This window comes from Sprattus sprattus (genome assembly GCF_963457725.1).
Source record: "Sprattus sprattus genome assembly, chromosome: 12".
NCBI lineage: Eukaryota > Metazoa > Chordata > Actinopteri > Clupeiformes > Clupeidae > Sprattus > Sprattus sprattus.
This window is the reverse complement of record NC_137910.1, coordinates 13,143,907-13,157,675: the sequence shown is the minus strand read 5'-3', so window position 1 is coordinate 13,157,675 and position 13,769 is coordinate 13,143,907. Positions and strand designations below refer to the sequence as shown.

Here is a 13,769-nt window from a genome sequence, read left to right as displayed (position 1 = left end):
GGGAGCGGGAATCCCAGCAGGACACAGATCCTCGGCAGATTCCCCTTCACATGTTCTGCCCGTTGTGGCTGAACCTGCGTAGTCCCCCGGTCGCACCCATAGCGGAGGCACTGGTTGCTTTTGTAGGCTTTGCTCTGTTTGTCTGTAGAGTACGGAATTGAATGGATCATCCTTTTGTCTTTTTAGTACTCCCACACACACACACACACACACACACACACACACAAATACACATACACATACACATACACAGATTACATATACAGATTACGATCCACATAAAATATCTTTGTCCCTGCAAGTAATAGTTTGAATACAAATTAACTCGTACACCAAACAGGGACCAGCAGCATTCTCACTCCCGTCCCCACAAACATACCCCCCACCCACACACCCAGACCCACAAACATACCCCCCTACCCCCCCCCATCCAGACCCCCACAAACAGGCGGTGGCCACTGAGTCGAGGGCGGTAGGTCGGGCTGTTATCAGCGGCGCCCGTGCTTCACTGCTTGGGCTCTCGGGGTGGGCCGAATTTTGCACACTGTTAATGGAATGCGGAGCTATTTTTACCCCTGCTCAATATGCAAGGCGAAAAGCGCCTCAATTTCACATCTCTCTTATCTGGGTTCAGGAAAGTGAAAAGTAATAAGTGCGAAAGTCAGATTTTTGCCAGCCTGCCCAGGTTAATTACTGGCATGGTTCTGCCTAGGAGCACCAGCCCCAGTTATCACAATATCTCTTTCAAGTGAATCCATTGCTCCCCCCAACCCCCTCTTTCCCCATCCTCCCCTTCTCTCCCTCCCTTTCTCTTTCTCTCTCTCTCACACACACACTCACTTTCCCTCTCTCTCCTTGTTTCTCTCACTCCCACATGAAGTATGCAGTTAATGGGCAGATTAGACACCATTGTTTTGATGTTAGTGTGTGCTCTCTGGAGGTCGAAAAAAGCCTCCACAATGTTTATTTTTTTTTCAATCCGTTAGACAGTTTGAGGAGCCATTTAAATTCTCCCTGTTTCTCTCTTTTTCTTTCCTCCTCTGTCTGTTCTCTGTCCCTCTCTCTTAAACACACATGCACACTCTACGACACTTCCTGCGTCCAGCTTTGTCCCCTGAACAAGTGCTGGTCAAACAGGCCTTTGTTTGTGGTCAGTCACTCGGCACGTTACAAAGAGTCTGGGCCCGGACAAAGACCAGAGTGTTTGTGTGGGTCTCAGGGCAGCTGGGCTAGAGAGAGCAGGGAATACTGATGCAGGCCAGACACACACACAGTCACACACACAGTCACACACACACACACACACGTACACACAGACACAGAGTGGATAGGCCAATGACAGACCCGCAGCCTTGCAGACATGTGTCCCATCGACACAGAGTGCAAGCCACCCCATGAGAACACAGCAGTGTTAGCCGTTAGCCTAAGCGCAGGCTGAATCAATGACTCTGAGCACCGAATAGCCGTTAGCCTAAGCGCAGGCTGAATGAATGACTCTGACCACCGGTTAGCCGTTAGCCTAAGCACAGGCTGAATGAATGACTCTGAGTAATTACTGCCTAAACCAACTAAAGCACACAAGTGACAGCCATGACAATGGGTGTCCAGAGAAGGCTGACACAGAGCCCCAAATTTTAGCTTAGATATTGATTTAATATGAGTAATACGCACTAAAATGAAACCCTGCTGCTTTGTGTGTGTGTGACACCGAGAGACGTGTGTGTGTGTGTGTGTGTGTGTTTGTGTGTAATTCGTTTAGCTAATTATAACCTAATATATTTCCAGGTTGGTAGGAGGCGAGGTGAGGAGGACAAATCAGACGTAAATATATTCAGGAGCACTTGAAAGCATAAGTCGCTGATAAAATTCCAAAAATGATATTACATGACATTGTCCCCTCTTCCCCTGCACTCGCTAATCCCGTTACCGCCTTGTTCCATTACTTCAATTACTATTATCTGTGAGGGCTGTTTGAATCTTAACAGAATCGCAGAAGGACAAAGCTAAACAGAAGGACAAAACAAAAGAAGGCCGGGGCTTTTGCTGGACGATGACAGCAGGGTCTGTGGCGGGCCCGTTTTTTAAAAGGGACGTCTTTTTATTTATGGCTAGGGGAATGCATGTGCGGTGGTGGGGTTTGTTGTGGTGTCTGTGTGTGTGTGTGGATGCATTCTCCACCATTGTTGCTTGCATTGTGTTATGTTGAAGCAGCCGGTTGTGTGTGTGTGTAAGGGAGAGAGAACATCTACATGTAGTGGGATTGGTGTGTGTGGTTTGGTGGAGAAGAAGTGGAGGGGGGGGGGGTGTTGGCGTGTGTGTGAGAGAGAGGCAGACGAACAATGGGTGAATCTGCATGTCCGGGACACTGGGCAGACCAAGCTGTTTTAATCTGGCATCCATCTTAGTCTGCCATCCCCATCGATCCAGAAGGCACACATAGAAATGCAGACCCCCCCCACCCAAAGCCAACTGTAGACGTTGCACTAGATATGCATACTCTTTTTCACACAGACACACACACACACACACACACACACACACACACACACACACACACACACACACACACAGTCACTGTGCTGTCACTGGACTGATGCAGTCACATAATGATATTGGGTTTTGTCATTGGCATAATTTTTCATTTTTCAAATGCTATTGCATAACCAATGTGATTGTGACAAATATTAAAATCACTTAAATCGCTTAGATTTAGATTTAGTACCCCCCCCCCCCACACACACACACACACACACACACACACATCAAAGGGAATCAAAAATGAGGCGATCAATGCGGGGGTGTAGTTTTATCGCACAGCTAAAGGTTGAAGCTGGATACATTTTTACATGGCCTACACAGCCTTTATGAAATTTGCAAGTGTTTTTCACAACTTGGCACTTTTTTTGGGGGGGTTATTTTGTGCGCCATTAATCTATCTTTTCAGCAGTGTGGCCCCCTGGATAAAGATGTGAAAAAGTAAAGCGGTGGGAAAGGAGAGAGGAGAGAAGAGAGATGGAGGAGGAGGAGGAGGAGGAGGAGGGCTCCTGTGCATATTTCCTTCCTCCATGTCTCACATTTCAGCTCAAGTCTCCTCTCCTTCTCCTGCCAAGTCTGCCAGTTGCTGTAATACTGCCTTATTCTCTGTCAAGAGCCCTTGTCAGACTTTATCTAACTGCTGCTTATTTTTGGTCTGTGTGTGTTTGTGTGTGTGTGTGTATGTGTGTGTGTGTGTGTGTGTGTGTGTGTGTGTGTGTGTGTGTGTGTGTGTATGCGTGTGCGTGTGTGTGTGTAATGATTTAGCTGGATTAGTGAAGCTGTGTGAGGATGAGCTTGGCTCTGGTTTTTTGAGTAAGTGCACAGGTGGCATGGAGGGGTGAGTCGGTAGAGAGATGGGTAGCTAGATGGCTAGATTGGCGAGAGGTAGCTCTTCTTTTCCTGTGGCTTGCTGCTGTACCACAGCTCTTGACATTTTGCTGTATTAAAAAAAAAATGGAGAGAAAGAGAGAGAGAGGGAGGAAAAAAAACGAAAACCTGGCAGCGCGCTGTGTGCCCATTCCACCGCCGTCTGTGAGTGTGGCGGCGCCTCTGCCAGCGGGCCCCCACGCCTGCTTCGGCAAACTGTCACTGGCAGCCCTCGCCATCGCCGTGACGACTGGCCGTACTGACCCTCATTGGCCACGGAAGCAGGAGGGCTTTCTAATTAACTGAGAAATTGGTGAATTAGAGCACCGCCGCTCCACGAGCCCCGTCCCCCTCCTCCTCCTTCCCTTTAAACGCTCGGGAAAAAAAGTGTCAAGCCACAGATTATCATTCCGTCGAACAAACTCCTGGATCCAGCCGTCGCCGTGAGACCAGATCGACATGGAGGACCAGTTTTTTTTCAGCTCTCCTCTCTCTCCCCTCTCCTCTCTCTCTCTCTCTCTCTCTCCCCTCTCCTCTCTCTCTCTCTCTCTCCCCTCTCCTCTCTCTCTCTCTGACACATATTAAACAGCTGTGAAGGCGAACGCTCCCATCCCTGCCTGCCTGCCTTTCACACTGCAGAGACGTCTCCAGTGCTTGCCTATACCCCCCCCCCCCCCCCCCACACATGTATGAGGGGGCCAAAAAGTAAAAGATGGAAAATGACATTAAGGGAGTATTCGTTTTTTACTCTCCCGAGGAAATTAAAATTAGACTCGGAGAGGAGGGAGGAGGGAGGAGGAGGTGGTGGTGACTGGTAGTGGAGGTGGAGGTTTGGTGGGGGGGAGCTGTGGATAGTGTGGGAGGTCTTTTGGAAGTGGGAGGATTGGGAGAGAGGCTAATTTCCTTTGGCGCGGTGTTGCATTTTAATTCCTCCCTATAAAAATCTTGGGAGCCTAAAAGCAGATTATTGGAGCACCTGTCTCCTGTCTCCTCCGGTCTTCATTACCACAGACTGTGGAAATGGCTGTCAAAGACGGAGGAGGAAAATAAAGAGCGAACACGCACGAGAGAAGATCGCTCCGATCGCAGGCCTGTCAGGCGCGACGCCTGCCATGGCATGTGTTTGTCTTCGCGAGCGGCGTCCGGTGCCAGTCAATAACCCGTCGTCCTGCGCAACACCAGCAATTATTGCCGCAATTATTTGTCTAGTTTGATGCTGGAAATGTCAGGTGAAAATGATGATTATACCTGCCACGGCCCGGTGAAATGTGTAATCAGATAAACCAGAACGGGCTAAAAAGTGGTGGTGCCATCCTCTGCCCTTCAGAACCGTGTCCTCCACCAGCCGATTGGATGCCCCCCTCTTGGGTTCTGTTGCCTGTGCGCGCCTCACAGGAGGGGAACACGAAGGACACAATGGCTGACTTTTTTCCCCCCTTCAACCCACCCAACCCAGCCTCCTTGCCTGTCAGTCCAGAGTCTCTCTCACTCTCTCGCTTTCTCTCTGTGTATGTGTGTGTTCAAAGCTCAATCGGATTTATGTGATTTGTTACTTCAACACTTGAACGCTCTCTCGTAGGAATATCTGGAAAATTAGCCAACCGCCTCTCGTTGATAAAAAAAAAACAAGGGTCAAAACCAAAGCGCATTTTAATTAAAAGCAAGAAAACTCGTTCAGCAAATCCTCCACACCTGACTGCTGTCAGTGTGTGCCTGCAAGGAGAGAATGTGCTCAAAAAATATCTTTTGCATGATGACAGAAAAAATATATACCAGGTTAAACCCCGCGCAGGTGGTGACAATTAACTGCAATTTCCGCAGATTGTAATGATCCATAATTTAGCATGTGAAGCTGGCCTTTCCATGAGCCCCCTGTTAAAAAGTTGTGGGCAGCTCTGCTTTGGCAGGGGCTTTTCAGCTGTTGGTCTTTAGTGAGATTGTCAGGAGACAGCCGTGGGAGGAAGGGGCACAGGCCAGAGATGTGGTGTTATTTCTCCATGCTGTGTTCTCTCTCTCTCTCTCTCTCTCTCTCTCTCTCTTTCTTTCTCTCTCTCTCTCTCTCTCCCCATGAACCAGCCCTGGCATGCCACCCTCCCCCTCTCTTACGTACACTTTCTCTCTCTTTCTCTCTCTCTCTCTTTTTCTCTCTCTCTCTTTCTGTCAGGTCGTCCTCAGATATATGTGTGGCATGTACTACTGTGTATTGTAAACTCAAAACATATCGCGTTCGAATGTTTACATATTATCAAATATCTAACATTCAGATTTTTGAGCACTGACTTTTAAGGTGGCCAATCGTATGATTGAAATGAATCACCAGTTTAGTGTTGATTTGTTTTTTTTAATTAGTTTTGAACTGCAAATCCGTGTGTGATGGCATTTTCGTTGGAGACGCTGGCCAGCTCTGGGGGGGATAAAAACCCCTTTCACATCCAAAGGCCTGATCAGTTGTTTGTTATCGTCATGTGACTTCCTCCCTGCCCCCCCCCTTCTTTCTCTCCCAGTCACCAGTGAGTTTTGCACATGTGTGCCTTCATGCTACATGTTTGCGAAAAGTGCCAAGATGCGTACCAACAAAATAAAAAAGGGGAAAAAAAAAATCCCGCCATGACTGCACAAAGGGGACCCGGGAGTGTCCGGAGGAGGCTTTCTGCCACTGATCGTGGATCGTTCCAGAAACGCCCCCCCATTTGTGTGCATTAACAGGATTATCCTACAAAAACCGCAATGTCTCTGGCCGGCCTCCCTGCCACTGAGCTGCATAAGGGGGGGGGGGGGGCTGGCCTTGTTACATGCTTTGCTGGCTATTGAAGACTTCAGAGAGATGAGGGCGAGAGGGAACTAGAGAGAGACCCATCAGAGGAAAACTAGCACCCAGATAAAAGGCAACGCACCCCACCACAATGCCCACACCTCTCCGAACCTCCCCTCACCGAACCCCTCACCACTTCATGTCCATACTATCTCTCTCTCTATCCCTCTCTCTCTCTCTCTCTCTCTCTCCCCCCTCGCTCTCTCTCTCTTTTCTCTGTGTCTACATCTGTATCTGTCTCTCTCCTGGGATGGGTAAAATGGTGAATTATCTCAGTGAAGAGGCCCTGGGTTTGTGAGAGGAATTAAATGCATCTCCCGTGTCCATTTCCCCCATTTGCCGTGGTCATACTCTTATGGATGCCAGCTCTTCTGGGTCATCGCTTGACCCTGTGTGTTTCTGGGTGGGGGGCTGGTGGGGGGGCTGGTGGGGGCTTGATGAGTAGTAGTGGTAGGAGATTGTGCTGCTGAAATTTGAGAGAGTGGGGGCAGCTACGGTCCCCTTTTAGTGGTGCTAATTTGTCAGGGTCAGGCTTACGTTCATTAGCCTGTGATAAATATCCATTTCATGTCTGTGTTTGTGCGTGTGTGTGTGCACACATTTATTGGTATGTGTGTGTGTGTTTGTGTGTGTGAGAGAGAGTGAGGCCGTGTGCGGTTTGTGTCCTTTCATCAGAGTGTGCTTCTTCCTCTGATTGAACCCCTCTGCTTGTTTACCTGTTTTCGCTTGGTATGCCTTTCACGGCACTTTGTCTAAAATGCTTTTTATTTGGCAAATTTATCAGCCGTAATTATCCCAAATGATTTGCTCGCCTTTGACAGCTATTTCAGCGTGATGCTGCTGCTGTTGTGTTTTTTTTTCTTCTTTCGTATGGATGGCGAGGCCAGAGCGTTCGGAACTCTGAAACACGTTGAGGATAAATTGGTAAATGAAGCTTGTGGGCGGCTTTTATTTCCCATGGTGCTAATTCATCATTCGTTCCTATCACTACATAGTGCGTCCCGTAATGAGTGCGTCTGTCTTTGTGGGCTCGAGGCCTTGATGGCTGAGATGGTGTCTCATGCTGAAAGGGATATCTTGCGGAGGTGGATGGATGTACTAGGGATAGAAGTAGATCCTCTGGCCAAGGCTTCTGCTGTGTGGAAGCATTGTGCGGATAGGAAAAACACTGAATGCTAGTTAAGAATAAATGTTTATTTGGGTGTGTATGTGTGTGCCTGTAAGCAATGTGTGTGTGTGAAACTAAATCTGAATGCGTGAGTGTGTGAGAGAGAGTGTGTGTGTGTGTGTGGGTGTGTGTGAGAGAGAGCTGTTAGCTCTGTGAATTTATTTTGGGAGAAGAAGACCAGTGGGGCAGCAGCGTCTTGACAGATAGAAAAAAATAAAATAAATCAGCGTTGGTACCTCAGATGTACGTGCTACTATACCTCATCCATCTCACACATTTCATGTTGAAAGGCTTCCAGTGGCACAGCACTTTATAATCTAATCTTGTAAATGAGGCGCTGGAACAGACCCGGGTCTATTTAATGAGATTACAAATGCATTGTGAGGGAAATCACAGGTCATTGTCCAAGTGCCATTGAAAGTCAATTATTGTTTTAAATGTTCCTTCACTGCCTCTGTTGACTGGGTGCTTCATTCCACATGGGCTGAGTGAATATTATTTATCTCTTTTTTAATATTGAATTGCTTTTTTTTTGTGTTAAAAACAAAGCGCTAGGATTTTTCAGCTTTTATAAAGGGGGGGCTGTTTGGCTGTTGAAAACCATAAATAGAAAAAGCAAAGTAAGTGTGAATATGAAACATATGCCTTGGTGGATTAGAAGCAGCTGATTCAGACAGCCACACGCTTAAACAGCCAGTGAATACGCTTGTGAAAACACACCCATGAGCTTAAGGTCTTCTCCAGCGGGTTCGTCTCGTCCCTGGCATTGGAGCAGGGGCCTGATCCGTCTGAGCGTTACAGTTAAAACCCCATTTTTTATTCTGACTGACTTTTTATTTTTATTTTTTTATCTCCTCTTCTCCCAGCTTGTAGAAGAAGAAGAGTTTTTATTTCTCTCCCCCTCCCCCCGTTTTATTGTGATTTATTTATATTTGGTTTGTGCTTCGGGCCTCTCTTCTGTTTTTGTTCGGCGGCGGGAGCGTGTCCAGGCTCTGTGGGGAGACTCTGGGCTGGGCTGTTTGGTTTTCTTTCTGCCGGCCTGGTGCTGGAATATGGCTGCGGAGAGCCAAACAGTGGAGCACGCTGCCGTCACGAGCGGAGCTGCCACGGGCCGCCCGCTGCCACCTCAGCTGGCCTGGTACAGCCACAGCCCCCTCACCGGGGCCGCCGTGCTGCCGGCCTCAAAACCCCAAACCCCCGCTGGTTCTGCGCTCTCTCTTTCTCCTTTCCTCCGTGTCTTTTTTTCCTTTCTTTAGATCTCTTTTACTTGAGTTCTTTTTTGCGTTTTTTTTTATCAGAGCTGTATTTAGTAGAGCTATGTGATACTTTTATTAGGGAGGTCGACTCATTGTTAGTGCTGGTGGTGGGGTATGAGCAGGGGGTTGAGGACAGGAGAGTGTGTGTGTGTGTGTGTGTCTGTGTGTGTGTGTTGCTGCTGTGTGTGTGTGTGTGTGTGGCTGCGATAGTGAGCTTCATGAATGATTAAAACTGAAATCACTAGCCATTTCACCCTGGCCAAAAGGGTATATAAGGGGAACTGTGTGTGTGTGTGTGTGTGTGAGCTCAGATGTACTGGAGCATACTCAGCGCCCTCTTTTACAACTCTTCATTTTTTTCTTCAACACCTCCAAATTCAGTTACAAAGTGTACTAGTCATTTTCAATAATTTCTTTGCAAGTGAAATACTTTCAATGTTCGGGTTGAAAGCGCCAGACTGACCGTGTCCCCTTCTTTCTCTCTCCTCTCTCCTCTCTTCAGGTAAAGATGAGCCCAGCACCTACACTTGCACGACCTGTAAGCAGCCCTACAGCAGCGCGTGGTTCCTGCTGCAGCACGCCCAGAACACACACGGCTTCCGCATCTACCTGGAGAGCGAACACGGGAGCCCCCTGACCCCACGCGTGGGGGCGCCCTCGGGGATGGGCGGCGACTGTGCCTCCCAGCCTCCCCTTCACGGCATGCACCTGCCCGAGGGGAGTCCCTTCAACCTGCTGCGGATAGCCAACTCCTTGTCGGGACGTGAGGGCAACGTCAGCATCGGCAGTGGCGGAGGAGGTGGCGGTGGGCGCTTCCCCCCGACCCCGCCACTCTTCAGCCCGCCGCCGCGCCATCACCTGGACCCACACCGCATGGAGCACCTGAGCCCTGAGGACCTGGCGCTGGCTACCCACCACCCGAGTGCCTTTGACAGGGTGCCGCGCCTCAACCCCATGCCCCTGGACCTGCCGGCGATGGACTTCTCGCGCCGGCTGAGGGAGCTGGCCGGCAACAACGCGGGCTCCACGCCGCCGCTCTCCCCGAACCGGCCCAGCCCTATGCAACGGCTGCTGCAACCATTCCAGCCGGGCGCCAAGCCGCCCCCGTTCCTGTCCACCCCGCCGCTCCCGTCCATGCAGTCCCCCTCGCGCTCCCAGAGCACTCCCACCGCCTCCCAGCAGTCGGGGCAGCAGACGGGCCAGCTGCAACAGCCACCGCAGTCCACCACGCCCCTCAACAACTCCATGAAGTCCTGCGAGTTCTGCGGCAAGACCTTCAAGTTCCAGAGCAACCTTATCGTGCACCGGCGGAGCCACACTGGCGAGAAGCCCTACAAGTGCCATCTGTGTGACCACGCCTGCACCCAGGCCAGCAAGCTCAAGCGTCACATGAAGACCCACATGCACAACAAGTCCTCGCCCACGACCATCAAGTCCGACGACGGGCTCTCTGGCACCAGCTCGCCCGAGCCAGGCACCAGCGACATCCTAGGCAGCGCCAGCAGCGCCCTCAAGTCAGTGGTGGCCAGGCTCAAGAACAACCGCATGATCAAGATGAACGGTCAGGAGGCCGAGGAGGAGGAGGAAGAGGAGGAGGAGGAGGAGGAGGAAGAAGAAGAGGAGGAGGAAGAGGAATGCGAGGAGGAGCTGGAGCTGGAGAGGGAGGCTGGCAACGGCCGCAGCAACAGCTACCCCTTTGGCCTGAGCCTGGAGGCGGCACGACACCACGAGAATAACGGCGGCCATGGACGCGTCCTGGAGGACGTAATACCGCGCTCACTGCCCGAGGTGATGCAGGGAATGGGCCTGGCGGCCAGCATGCAGCATTACAGTGAGGCCTTCCATGCGCACAAGCGCGCTGCACTCGGCTCCGAGCACAACGATGCCACACACCGGGACCTGTGCGACGGCGACTCGGCCATGGAGTCGGACCGCGTGGATGAGGGCTGCGGCTCGGCCATCAACGGCCGCGGCTCGTCCCCCAGCGAGGGGGCGGCCGCCGTGGGCCTGAGCAAGAAGCTGCTGCTGGGCAGCCCCAGCTCGCTCAGCCCCTTCAGCAACAAGCGCATCAAGATGGAGAAGGACCTGGACCTGCCCGCCATGCCTACCATCCCCAACTCAGAGAACGTCTACTCCCAGTGGCTGGCTGGCTACGCCGCCTCACGCCAGATCAAGGACCCCTTTCTGAACTTCGGAGATTCCAGACAATCGCCTTTCGCCTCGTCCTCCGAGCACTCCTCGGAAAATGGCAGCCTGCGCTTTTCTACGCCGCCGGGCGAGCACGACTGCGGCGTGTCTGGCCGCAGCGGGACAGGCAGCGGCGGCAGCACGCCGCATCTGGGTGGGCGGCCCGGCTCCAAGGACGGCCGCCGCAGCGACACATGCGAGTACTGCGGCAAGATCTTCAAGAACTGCAGCAACCTGACGGTGCACCGGCGCAGTCACACGGGCGAGCGGCCGTACAAATGCGATCTGTGCAACTACGCCTGCGCCCAGAGCAGCAAACTGACACGGCACATGAAAACGCATGGCCAGGTGGGGAAGGACGTTTACAAATGTGAAATCTGTCAGATGCCTTTTAGCGTGTACAGCACCCTAGAGAAACACATGAAAAAGTGGCACAGCGACCGCGCCTTGACCACCCCCGAAATCAAAACTGAGTAGCGGAAGCACGCGAAGGCACGTTTTTTCTTTTTATCCTTCTTCGCTAAAAAGTAAACCCCACCTCTCCCGTGACACCCTTGTAGATTTGTCCCGCCCCTCTCTTCCTCTTTCGCTAGCCCAGTGGGAACTATGACAAAGTGCTAGGCACCAGCACACTCTGTTTCATTTACGTTGAATGCATGATCTGTATCGGGGCAATACTATTGCATTGACGCAAAACTTCGAGCCTTTCTCTTGTGCAATAATTTACATGTTGTGTACTTTTTTTTCTTTTTACTTTCCCTTTTTTGATAATTAGACAGCATGCATGGTATGTTTTTGGCTAATTTGAAAAAAAAGAAAAAAATTGTCCCTGGTTGGTTAGTTGTTGAGTAACTGTGTTGCTGTTTTCTTGTTCTGTTTTTTTATTTAAAAAAAAAAAAAGAAAGAAAAAAAGACCATGCTGCATACATTCTGTAAAACATATCATGTACAGTTTTGTGTTGTAACATGGAGGACAGCAGTCTAATACTTAACCCTCTATGGATGGGTTGGGAATCGCACTTAAACTGATCTTTCAAAAAGATGTTCAGTCCACATATGGTGAAAAATATAAATTGGCCCCGTTACGGATTTAAAAGCAGTGACAGCCATTGCATTTCTTTGGGGGAAAAAAAACGACAACAAGTCATTAAGATCGAAATTGTACTATCATTTGGTAAAACAAACAAAAAAAGAGTGCCTTGGATATCTTGAAACTGCATTGGTTAATCTTCCTATTTGCTATAAGCTCGGAGTCTCAGCTAGATACTGGAAAATTGATTCATTTGGTCAACAAGAAGGTTCTTGCATCAAGTACCTGACTGCTGCAGTCAACTGTGACTAAAGAAAGAGTTATAGTAAGACAAGAATCTAAGGAAAGTTCTAGTTAATCATCATTTAGCTACCTATAACATTGTATACCTTTTTGAAATGCTGAGGGTTTTTTGTTTGTTTATTGTGTACACGGTACATGCGTGGAATCAAAACTAGGTGTTATTTATCTGTAGTTAGTACAGGTACTGGTGACGCAGGTTCAGAACAGACAACCATGATGTGACACACTCTCTTCAAGGTCTTGCCTATAGCCTCACAAGCGTGTGTTTATTTCTCGTGGAAGGCAAGAGTGAGATGTCACTAGAATCGACACAATCTAAGTCTTAACTGGACTTGGTTCCCAAGGATGCATCTGAACAATTTTTATTTTTTCCTACGTCAGTGATGATTAACTATGAATTTACCTGCAGATCTATATCAAAATTTCTTAGTGATGGCCACAGTATTTAATTCCTGTGTTCCCACAACAAAATATGGTACGAAAAAGAAGTGAAAATCCATTTTTTTTCTCCATATGCTGTGTACTATTTTGTGTTTGACATTCTAGAGGAGATCTCTATTCATCGTTGAGTTGCAGCGTCCACCCCAGGTGCTGGTGAGAAAGCACTTGTCACTCGGCCCAGAGAGTCTGTATCGTCTGCTCCGATAGGTGGTACAGCCGCTGAGTATAAAATGTAAACTGCTTGCTTATAGGACAAAAAGTGCACTGTTCAATTTTCCCAGTTTACAGGTATTCATTTTTTGTCAAGGGAAAACATATTGTAATGCTTACAATTGAAATTTACAATGTCATTTTTTATTATCATTATGAGGTTTAGGGACAGAGAGAATTTGCTGCCTGCCACCCCCCTTGCCCCTCCCCATCCCTTCCCACCCCCCCCCCCCCCCAAACAACCCCCGCTACAGACACTCCACGAGAGCCCCACTCCACGACATATCCGTACGGTGCCCAGGGCATAGACTCCTTCGCTAGACCACGAACGATTGAAAAAAAAATTAAAATAAAAGAGAAAACTTGCTGCTTACAGTGCAAGGACATTTTTTGTACAAATCTTTTTTTTAAGTATAAATATTAAAAAAAGACTTTTTGAAATAACACTTCATTATCTTATTAGGGGAAACTATATTTAAGTTTGTTGTTGTTTCTCTTTCCTCTCTTTGTCTTGGTGGTGTTCAAGACTCGATCACGGTATATATTAAAATGGGAAAAAAAATCTGTGACCGTTTTTTTTTTGTTTTGTTTTATTTTTTGCCTTGGCTATTCACAGGTCTTCAGGTCGAATTAAACTTGCATTGGGGAAAGGTTTAAGATTATATATAAATATATAATAGAGATCTTAAATATAGGAAAATGCACACTCATGTCAATTCCTATGCTAAAACACATTTATGGTCTACTTTTTCTGTATTTCTAGAATGGTATTTGAATTAAATGTTCACCTAGTGTAGGCACTATAGTATTTATATTGAGGCTTGTATTTTTAACTGTTGCTTGTTCTCTCTAAAAGGTATTATTGTACCTTTTTTGGTAGTGGAAAAAAACAGCAAGCTGCCACGGTATATTTTTTTAATTTGGCAGGATAATATAGTGCGAATTATTTGTATGTTTAAA

General features: G+C 48.6%; 1 protein-coding gene across 2 annotated transcripts in view; it reads left to right on the top strand.

Moving 5' to 3' along the window:
- The window catches only part of bcl11aa (BCL11 transcription factor A a), a gene marked incomplete at its 5' end in the record, with an annotated part of 60,994 nt that extends 48,002 nt beyond the window's left edge, over positions 1-12,992 (top strand). For both annotated transcript variants that reach the window (XM_080848385.1, XM_080848386.1), the window contains one exon: positions 9,141-12,992. In XM_080848385.1, coding sequence (XP_080704511.1) covers positions 9,141-11,302 — 2,162 coding nt within the window. In that variant the 3' untranslated portion in view covers positions 11,303-12,992. The remainder of the gene's footprint in view (positions 1-9,140) is intronic.
- Between the last annotated feature and the right edge of the window lie 777 nt (positions 12,993-13,769).